Raw genomic sequence first — 11,399 nt, forward strand, 5'->3', positions numbered from 1 at the left:
ATTGGAAGCACTTGAGAAATTGGGTAGCCTTCTGAAGAATCATTTTCAACTGTATTTTTGTTTTTAGACAGGTACTTCATGCTTCACAGATATCAGATTTACAAGTACAAAATTATCATCATCCTACTCCAAACTGCAATTACAGTTTTCCAGGGTCTGACAGATCCAAAAAAAAAAAATAAAAAAAAAAAATTATCTGCCTGCCATTCATTATTCTATTTCCCACACACTGATTTTAAGTATATTTGGTGGCCCAAGTCTGAAATATGATCTGATGCAGGCTACTCTCTTAATAAGCAAACCTAATAGACCAAAAATGGTTATAGTGTCTCAAAGTGTGAGCTCCATTCCCTTCAAAGGTAAGCATGGTGAAATGGCAGACGCTCCAAGTCATTACACAAAAGTACTAATTAAAGCAAACAACCATATTTTCGTTCTAGTTTTCTACCTGATGTGGCTATTGTTTCTATCACAGCAGCACACCTGTGATGCTCCTTACAAGATACCTGCCATCACTACTTCCTGCAACGCAAGGTTTATGGTCAAGACTGAGGAAACTGTTTGCTTGCTCATTTGTGAAATTTATCCAACTACTCTTTGTAATTATGAGAGTCCATTATAGGTGGTTGCTCTCAGCTAGTATAGCATAACTAGAATACCTACCACACAGAGGGCTCAGTAAGGATGATACTGCATGCTGTAGCATGAAAACAAACTGGATTCTTTAACTAGCTCCTCTTTAACAACTCAGTCATTGAGGAAAGACAATGGGCACTACAGCAAAATTTCAGGGGCTAAATTCAGGACAAAATTAACAGTTGAGAAAGAAATTTTATTTCAAGCTTCTAAGGGGGTATTACAAACAATAGAGAATAAAAACATTAAAAACTATTTAAAAAGTAATTGTCCCTTTAAAATAAAGACTCAAGCAGGTTTAACAATGAAGTATGCTATTCATGAAGTTTTAAAAAAAGATTTAAAAAGTATTGGTTTTGCTGTATTTGCTAATCCTTTATAAAAAAGCTGGGCATAAATACTTCGTGCATTCATATGCATTATTTGGTGTTTCATACTATATAACTTGGTACAGTATTTAAGATATCACTGCAAAAGAGTTCAAACACAGTGCATTTATAAATAATGGAGTCATTATAAATCACATTGCAAACATACCTTGCCATTTTCATTGTTACAAATTCAGTATTCTCAGTGAAGGTAGGAATAAAGTAGCTACAACAATCAATATCTTGACTTTATTTTTTTTTTTTAATATAAAAATGCAATTCTGGAAACCCACCCTCCTTCTTCCCCCTGCCCAAACATAATGCTTTACTTCTTAAAAATAAAAATAAAGTACTAATTCTATATACATCACATGTACCATACAAAAATGTATCCAAAGTTTCTATTGCTACCAAAGTGTTCTAAATTAAAAGTTACATAAATCCCCTCATTGGAAACAAAAGATTACAAGTTACAAAAAAAATCAAATTACACACAAACCATCAAGTTATTTTTATACAATTTCCAATACATTTTTCTCCCAAAGCAAGTTGTCTTCTCATGTGCCTGTATAAAAATGCATATCAATATATTTGTCAATTTTATTTTTCATTATAAAGCAAATTAATACATTTTCTACAATAAATAAAACACAGGGAGGCACATATATCAACAAAATAAAATCAATGGGAGATAAATGGGATATGGTTTTGAAAGAAATAATGTGCTTGCAGGCTTTAAGCCAGATTTGTTTAAAACAAAAACAATCTTAAGTTATTTTGGGCAACAATGGAGTGTTTTTGGTGATTTGCAAGTGATGTACATAGTATAATTTTTTTCTTGATGTCTTTCTCACAAAGTACCCTCCAAAATAATGCAACTTCCTTTCTTAAAATACATATTTGTAATTGTAAATTTACATCAATCTTAAATATGTGGTACTTTGTGCAAAGAGCAATGATTTACACAAACATTCAGAAGTCTTTTTCAGAAGCTACAGACCAAGAAATGATACAAGCAGCACCATATTGTATATGATTCAGGCAAACATATATTTGATGCCATTTTGATATTAGGCTTTACAATTCACTAAACACCTTAAGCTGGAAGATGGTGCTTAGGTAACTTAACCTTAGAAAGAAAGAAGAAAAATAAACAGCATGGAAACAAAAACCAACTCCCTCCCCAGCAAAATTATAAAAGGAATTAAAGAACTACTTCTAAAATCAGAATAAGTTAAGTGTTGAATATACATTTATGTACAATTATGAACACTATGAACAAGACATTTTAACAGGTTTAGTGGAAAATCCTCCAAACTACAACACGATAAAACCATTAATCAATATGGCAATGGTGATTTAGTAGAATTGCTCAACAATTTCAAGTTTGCAGAACTCAGCCACTGAATCAACAATTAAGGGGTTGTATCTTCAATACATTCTTTCAGACAAAGAGGTTCATTAGTAGAGTTCAAAGTCTGTGATATTTTTCATGCCTTGGTAGAATCTGTTAGTCAATATCACTGAAGTCACTGACTGGTTCTCCATGTACTCTACTCAGGTGATTCATAGCACGATCAAAAGCAATCCTTACTGCTTTTCGAATGCTTGAGTTGCGGCCTTCCATCATTTTTAACTTGTCTATGGTCTCATCTATCCCAAGGGGAACCATTTTGGATTTGGGAAGCCACTGCCTATAAGAAAAAGTAAAATAACTATGTTAAACGTCGAATAACATCACAAACTTTGTCCAGAACTGTAAGGGCTGCTACACCGTGTTTCCCATTTAGTGGGTCAGATTTGCCATTTTAAAAAAGAACAGTGGAAAGAAAGATGTAACTTGATAAAAGGAAGAAAGAGAAGTAGCTGAAAAACTTCCATAACTGGCAAAAATCAAAAGATCTAGTGGAAGGGGAAGACAATGTTTGTTTGAATATTATGTGAATTCTCCCTTCAGGCTCCACACAGCATATTGCTGATAATGAAAGAAACAGAAAAAGAGAAGGTTTCATGGAAAAATTAGAAAGAGTTAAGTACGTGAAGTGCATATTAGTACAATATTTAACTAGGAAGATTAAAAATTTAAAGAGAAGACACTTGAACAGATTGGAAGATGTGTTGTAATTTGGAAAACAATGATGAAAGCTGACAGACAAATACTGAAGACTATCTTTAAAAAAGAAAAGAAAATCTGTGTAGTTAATTTATCACGTCCATATCAAAACTGGCTTGTAGATCAAAACAAATAAGTTTATATTATTGCCTTCCCAACTGACCATAAGTAAGTATCTTCCAGTATGATACACCTTGGTCCAAGAACAGACTCAAATATTTTAACTTTATAGGTGATACATCTGTATGAAAAGGTATCTATAGGTAGGAATGTCTTAGCTTTCTCTTAGACTTAAGCTACAGACTTGAAGTTTTAAGTCTCTGTATTGAGCAAAGCATTTTAATAACATACCAACTTCTTTTGTTGTCAAAAAACAGTACTAAGAATAGCTTCTCATCTGATTTGGTCTGCATTTGTTCTCCGATTTTGAGTACATCCAGGGGTGGCACTGGTATAGTAACACCATTGTGATGGCCAGCAACACGAGGCATCTTGGGGTCAATAATCTATTAAAGAGAAGAAAGGAGAGCTCCTAATTTAAATTTTACATCTTACACATAAAAAAAAATAAATTAAATCCAGCCTATGTAACCTATGTTACAGTATTTCTGCAAAATTAGTCATACCTTTAAAATCTGAACGAAAAAAGAGCTCTTAACAGAATTAAAAGAAAAAAAAAAAAAAAAGGAAAAAAAATACCAAAATAAATTTCAAACATCTTGCACGTGCTATTTAATTATCAGAAAAGGCTACTCATTTTTCAATGAATTGTGTAGTGTCAGTCACAAATAAAACTCCTTTGCAGATACTTCACAGTATTAATAATTGCCCAGTTGCCACTGAGGAAGGGTTGTATTACTGGCTGTTCCATCCATCTCTTGCCCTACAAACTTCTATTATTTTGCCAGCTTCCCCATTGATATACATCTTAATTCACAATAAATGGGTTATGGGAACTAAGCCAACAGAAAGCTAGTAATTGCAAAGAGTTTGTGGAAGTTACAACAACTTTATTCTCTTGACTGAGGTTTAATTCCTCAATCAGCTCAGTACACAGAGAAACACTAGTGTTTACATAAAGCCGTGGACAGAAAGCCGTGCCTTTTGACACCTCCTAGTCATGATCAGCTTAATAAATCTAACACCAAACTGCACCATTCAACAGACAATCAAATTTTAAGCATCTGACTGAAGTGTGGTTGGGTGCACTGAAGGCACAAACTCAAGTGCTCTGAACCTCACCTCCACTATTTTTAACCTGATTCTGTTATGACTACACTTCCTGATCTCCCCAGTAGGTATACATTAAACCAGTCACATGACTATCCAATTTATCATATAAATCAAGCCATAGGATATGAAATGTTTTTATAACCCCAAATGCCTGAAGCCATTCAAACACTTTATAAACAACATTTTCTCTACAAACTCTTGAGTTAAGCATAACTGTGTTTATTTCTCCTAAAATAACATAGACACAACAGCTTTAAGTTTCCAGCATATCATTCACAACTAGAAAAAATTAAATGGTTTTATCCATAGAGTTGTTTTTCTTTTTTTGGTGTTTCTTTAATGAGCTGCTGAATTTGAGTATTTTAAAATTTGTTTTGCAGCAGAAAGTATCTCCTGAGTTCTAACACTAGCAAGATGTCTGTCAAATGCTTATCCAGTTGATCCTCTAAACAATATTGCAGTGACAAAGACTAGTAAGACAGTTAGGGTAACAGACATCATTGGGTCAACATCTGATATTGCAATAATTTTACAAAAAGGATTCATGTTAAAGCTGTAAAGAGAGAAAAGTAATTCACTTTTACTCAAGATAATTCGTAACTTCCCCTTCAGGCTGAGTTCATGCATCAAGATTTTTAAACCAGAAACAGTATTACTAGTGTACTGATGGAAAGCTGAGTACTCACCAGAGCTGGGTAAGAAGGATATCCACTGCATTTGGCCCATACTACTTTTAGAGGCTCAAGAACAGATGTTGCAGCATCAGTTGAAATCCACATACTGCTATGCCCAACTTCTAAGAACAAATAATAATTAATTATAAGATTAGTATTTTACAGAATACAACCTCAGACAAACCTACAGTTGTTTTCTCACCAGTATTTCATAATCATAAGAAATCAAATGTGTACCACTATCACCTTTATGCGAATACCAATAAAAAACAGGTAATGTTCGCAATAGCTCTTGAAATGTTACTAGTAGCTTCATCCAAGTTTGCAGATAAAGAAGCTTCAAGAAACTGCCTATCACAGAACAATTCTTAGAAAGCAAATGCCATCAGATTCTTATAATCCCTTTTCCTTTGAAAAAACATGAAAGAAAACAAAGTTATGGTACTCCAAAAAATCTGTTTGTTTTGAAATTATGACAAGCCTGTCAAATAGATGATGGTGTGAAAGATGGCATTCAAGATGCAAGTTGCACGATCTTTCCAAAGTGCTGGATATAACATATAACAAGATTAGCCCCTGGTCACTTACAGCACTTGTCTGATAAACATAAGAATATAAATGTGTTTATGTTCTAACTTGCTTTTTTGTCGTTGTTTTTCCTTTTCTTTTGATTTAAATCAGAACTATTTCTCTCTCTGTCTAGCCCTTTCCTGATGTAAAAAAGACCAACAGGATTCAATGAAACAGCTGCAATAGTGTTTTTTCCTTCTTAGGAGGCAGTGTAACAGAAAGTTAAGTTTATGTTACTGTTTGCTTCTACCAGAATCCTCAGTTTTCATCTCTGTTGCTTCAGTCACCACTGGACTGAAGCACGAGACTGGTTTACACCATTCAGTCAACTAGAACCACAACTGACTCCTGTCAAGAGACTAGGCAGAAGACAACAAGTTGCCCACTCAAGATGGAACTTGGGGTAGAGAAAGAATGAAGATGGGAATGAAAGGTCGTGACCTGTAAAGGTGAGGAAAATTTCTATGGGGAAACCTAACACCAAAGTATAGTTCAAAGGCTGCAGTTGCACAGCTTTTTAGGAGCAGGACAATACTTGGTAAAAGTAGCACTCTACTTGCCAAAAGAAAGTACATTCAATTCTTCCTAATTTGCTTCTATTTAAAATAGGCAGCGCTTATAATGAAATCTGACATGCAGATGTACATTCCATTTGAACATCAAGAAAATGGCTTCAAACCTTGCAGGAGTAGAAAGAGTGGAGAAAAAACACTTGAGCTGATCACTAACCAAAGAGGTCAGTCATTCTCCATAACATATTCTAGGTCAATTTCCAACCAAAGGCTATTCATTCAATTATAGCTTATTTTCAATCAGTAATGGTATCAACATTCCAAGAAAACACTGTATTGAAAAGTCTAAGCTTAGAGATTCACAACCCTGTAATGTGAGTTCTCAAGATGCAGTAATTCATAGTAATCTGCCACAACAGCTTAAACAAGATGCTAGATGCTTTTGAAGCTAAAAAAAATGTTGCAGGTTCTGTTGCAGCTGTGCGTATCAGAGGAGAAAGAGCACCAAATGCATTTTTTTACAGCGTTTAAGACCTTAAACAAGTGTCCCAAAGAAAACAGGGATGTTTGCCACCAATTCCAACAGACTTTACAGATGAGAACTTTAATCAGTGGATTACATAAAACCGTGGAAATAATGCAGTCTTATTTCTATTTTCTTTGTTGTTGTTGCTGAAACTGAACTACATAACCTTGGAAGAATTGTTACTAAACAATTTACGGGTTTATTTATTTGTTCCTTTCTGAATATTTTTAGAGGTCTTATTAGGATTTTCCTCACCTTCTCATTGAAAGCCATAGTAATATTCTTCAGATGAACAAAAACATAATACACTCAGAAATAATACATACAGGCACTCTTATACTTCTAAGACTATAGCTGAATTCATTAAATCTTGGACATTATGGAAACCATGTCAAATTCAGATGAACCATTTTGCTATCATCTCAAAACAATTGATCAAAACAATTTTTAACACCCCCCAAAAATAATTTAGGCAACTTATTTATTTCTCTGCTTTAATACCAATATGTTAAGTATTCCCAAGGTGGCTAGACATTGTCACGAATTTTTAGATTAATGTGTCTTTCATACAAAAACTGTTTTGAAAACGTGTACAGAACTGTACCTGATACATAAAAACAGTACAAGTCCTCTTTTTTGAGGGGGCAGCTAACAGAAGAAAGAAAAGAAACCTACATTATTCTCAGCTGTAGAGGTGATACAGAAATTAAGAAAAAAATATGGTATTTTAATGCAGAGTAGAAGGTCATACACAATCTCACTAGAGGAACACAGCAAGACTCCCTCAGAGACTTCTCGGCGGTATAAACAGTAGGGAAGAGTCCTAGAATATTTTCCTAGTAAGAATTTATTCCACATGGTGTTAAGGGTTTAGTTTACTATTGCTAGCACATATGATTAGTAGTTTTGTTTTATGCCATAACAACCCTTTATTTCCTCAAGCTACAAGAGACAATGCATTTAAGTTAGCAGTCATGACAATGTACTGCTGAAGATTTTAAAATAACAGTACTCACACTATCTGAAAACCAATACTAACAAAATACCAGACACCAGACTAAAGATCCTACATAGTTCAGGGTAAATACAAGGATGTCTCTCTAAACATTTCCTCCTCCCTTTGCAGACTTCCTACTCCTCACAAGTTGTTTTAAAAACAACTGCTGTGTTGTGGGTTTATTTTCCATGAGCATTCTCATAATGAAGTTGGTGAGTTTAACTTTTTGTGGGTAGATTGAGCAAAACACCCATTAGGTGCCAGTACTGCAGGCTTCACAACTTTAAGACACTTTTATCTTCAAAAACAAGAGTTAAGAACTTCAAAACCCAAAACTTCAAGAAATCTGCACAGCTTTCAGCAAGGACTAAGAGTTTTTTGGTAGTTCAGTAATGAACTTTGTTTTCAATCAGAAACTTCAGCCTCAAAGAATAAAGTCTTTTTTTTTTAATTTTTTATTTTTTAACTGAAACATGACCAGAGTAGTAAGAGTGCACAGCGTTTTTGTTTTGTTTTGCTCTCAAATTACTTAGAGGCAACTTTGACTTTAACACCTAAATCTGCAGATGAAGCCACAGATACTGAACATACTTAAGCTTCAAAAATACTGAGACCTAAAAATGAGCTACAATCTCTCCAGCACAGATGGATCATTCTTTAGCACAAGAATTTATACTGAGGCTTTCCTTTTATTGTTTAACTTTCGGCTGGACGAAGTGTACTTTCTGCCATGAATGACTTACCTTTTGAAATGAAGACTGTGCAGAGAAGAAAGCTATTTGAGTCAAACGGTGTGAGACCTTCCCTACAACCTGCCCCCCTCCCCATTTCCCATTCCTGTTTACCAGTCCAAAATTACTGAAGGGATTACAGCATCTAGACACTGCTGGAAAAGATACTGCCACTAAGTTTTACTGAGGAAATAAAAAAGTCTGACAAGAAGGTGGAAAAAGTAACTGGCAAAGATGGGGGACAAATAATTTAAAAGTTGAGATAAAAAGAATGAGAGGGACAGACTAGGAACTGGAGAGCTATACAACAATCTTGGATAAGGAACAGCTGAGCAAAAGGACTGGGCAAGGTTCAAGGAGGAGACAGGCAGAAGAATGTACTGCCACTTTCATCCAGCAAGTTCCCAACCCTGTAAAGGAAGTCAAGACCTACAAATCTTAGTGCACCTCTGTATACAGCAACTATTTATGAAAACCACTCATAACATGTCTCTATTCATCTTCCAGTGCTCCTGCATACCAAGGACAACAACCTATTAAAAACAGATGGTTCTCTTTGAAAAACAAGAAAACCTACCTAAGCCTACAAATCCAAGCCCCAGAAGTTGGACAGAATTGTAAGCTGTTTTTGAAACCTTAATTTATCCTCTTGCATGTATTTATACCTCAACATAGTCTTCAGGTTTCAATGTAGAGCATATTTTTCCATAATCTCCTTAACTTATTCAGTACACTAAGTGGACAGCATGCCCTACACTTGGCTTTGCAAGTTTAACAGCAGTCCTGTAAAATTGTTTATTTGAGCTACCATATTTCAGTGTGCATGTATGACAATGATTATATCAATCAGTCAGTGCAGAACTGCATCCTATTATAACCGTGGTATTACAACATAACATACCAGAGGTTTTGAGTTAGCATCTTGTAAATAAAGGACAGCATGACTGTAAGCACTGTGACCATTTCTAAAGCACATATACTCTGTCAAGCAGAGTTGCTTGTGACATTTTGCTAAGAATGGGCAAGATTTTGTTTTAGTTTATTTTTAAAATCCAGGAGTTTACTAATGAAAGTAAACCATGACAAAGTTCCAGTTCTGCACAGAAATAAGCAACACATTTCACTTCAGTCCTGCCTGTTTCTTCTTTATCTGCCAGTACTGAATGTATCCGGAATAATTAAAAGTATATAGGATAAATATATAACAGTATATAAAATAATACCACTTCTCCTTTGAGGCAGCTTTAGAATGTATTTGAGAACAGAGACAGAATTAAGATGGAACTTTGAGAGTTTGAAAAAGCAAGTACAGGAATTGTAAGTGGAAAGTGCTAAATGTAAGACCAGCCAGGACATAATAAGGAAAGTAAATGGAAAAGGCTTTCTTGTATAGTAGGTTATCATACAAATAAAGATCCTAAACCTCAGAGTAATGAAGCAATAGCTGAAAACAGATTAGCTGCAAGAAAGAAAACAAAACAGATTCTACAAGGAGGAAAGAACAGAGTAAGGCAAAAAGAGTCAGATAAAAAGCACTGGAAAGACATGAAAGAATCCTGGATAAGGTGAGAGGAACTGTAAGTGCAGGGACTAACAGCAGGCCTGTTAAACATGGCAAGTTTGACCCCTAACTGCAACACTGTATTCTACAAACAGATCTACTAACAGATGAGACAACCTACTTAAATTTTGCAATACAATTAAAAAATTTTAAAACAAAAGAAAGGCATATCACCAAAACATAATTCCCTGAAATATGGTAACCTGTTATACTGAATTCTTAGAAATTCTTGCTTTATTCCATTTTTTTTTCCTGAATCAAAATGGACTATGTCTTACCCATCTGTCAACACATTTTTGCAGAAGAGTGTATAAGGCGTAAACTCTAAAACAAAAAAAAAAAAAACCAAAATGCTAATAGAACCACAAATAGCATTGAAGTACAAGTTCTACTTGTATTACCAGAGTAGGCTAACTCCCTTTAAATACCACTTATTCATCAAAACAACATTAGATGCTATTCTTTTTTCTTTAAAGTTTTAAAAAAGTTGAAAGCAGAATCTAGCATTTTCTATCATGCTAAAAACATCACTTTCAGAACTCTTATATGTCTTTCAGCAGAGAAAATAACGTTAGAATTTCTTAAACTAACAGACAAAATATAGTTGCATAGTATTATTAAGAAAATAATTATTTATAAATAGCAGTTACCAGCTGCAATTCTTGCTGCTTTGGCATAGTTTCCATTTTCAATGCATGATATCAATTCACTTCGATCTTCCAATGTGTGTCTTCGTATAAGCGCTGGTTTACCTTTACCACACTTTGGTAGACTGAAACTGCAGAAGTACAGATATTAAAGACCATCCCTTGATAAATTAACATTACTCCCTACAAATGAAGACTCTGAACAAGAATTTAAAATCATACATGGTAAAAGTCAGAGCCACAAACTCCAATGAATTCCATATAACAAAAAAAAGTTAACCACCACAAATCTACAGAAGTTCATGCACTTAATTGGTTTGTTATCAGCAAAAGACAAGCAGCATGCAATTGCACTTCAACTTTAGCGCAGGTTATACACATTCAGCATATGAGCATCTGCACCATCTCCAGTGTTAAAAAATGAATACTGGACACATAGAAACACATTCCCTCTGCTCCAATAGTCCTACTAAATAGAAAATGCAATTATTTTCTCTTTCACTTTTCATTAAAAATTCAAATCTTTCACTTGTGATAGTAATGTCTATACACAAAGTGAGACAATTGTTCTTAAGAGTCTTATTGTACACCTGAGTTCTCTTAAAGAGATCAAAGAACGTGAACAGTAGTTATTCTAAGTCGTATCCCCAATATATCACATTCACAAGAGGCCCATTATTAAATTCTCTTTGTCCTGAAAGCCTTTTTGATATGAATGCATTAACACCACTCCCTTAAGCAATTTAATACCAATCATGAACAAATGAACTAGTCTCTTCTTTAAAAAACAACACAAAAACTCCCTCCCCATACAAACCCACAGATTTATCC

The 11,399-nt window shown here is 34.4% G+C and overlaps 1 protein-coding gene across 4 annotated transcripts in view; it reads right to left on the reverse strand.

Moving 5' to 3' along the window:
- Nucleotides 1-811: 811 nt before the first annotated feature.
- The window catches only part of BRD1 (bromodomain containing 1), a 59,765-nt gene continuing 49,177 nt past the window's right edge, over nucleotides 812-11,399 (reverse strand). For all 4 annotated transcript variants that reach the window (XM_035333712.1, XM_035333703.1, XM_035333694.1 and 1 more), the window contains 4 exons: nucleotides 10,572-10,699; nucleotides 5,037-5,146; nucleotides 3,469-3,623; nucleotides 812-2,698 (listed from right to left, as the gene is read on the reverse strand). In XM_035333712.1, coding sequence (XP_035189603.1) covers nucleotides 2,515-2,698; nucleotides 3,469-3,623; nucleotides 5,037-5,146; nucleotides 10,572-10,699 — 577 coding nt within the window. In that variant the 3' untranslated portion in view covers nucleotides 812-2,514. The remainder of the gene's footprint in view (nucleotides 2,699-3,468; nucleotides 3,624-5,036; nucleotides 5,147-10,571; nucleotides 10,700-11,399) is intronic.

This window comes from Oxyura jamaicensis, chromosome 1, assembly GCF_011077185.1.
Source record: "Oxyura jamaicensis isolate SHBP4307 breed ruddy duck chromosome 1, BPBGC_Ojam_1.0, whole genome shotgun sequence".
In the NCBI taxonomy this organism is placed as follows: Eukaryota; Metazoa; Chordata; class Aves; order Anseriformes; family Anatidae; genus Oxyura; species Oxyura jamaicensis.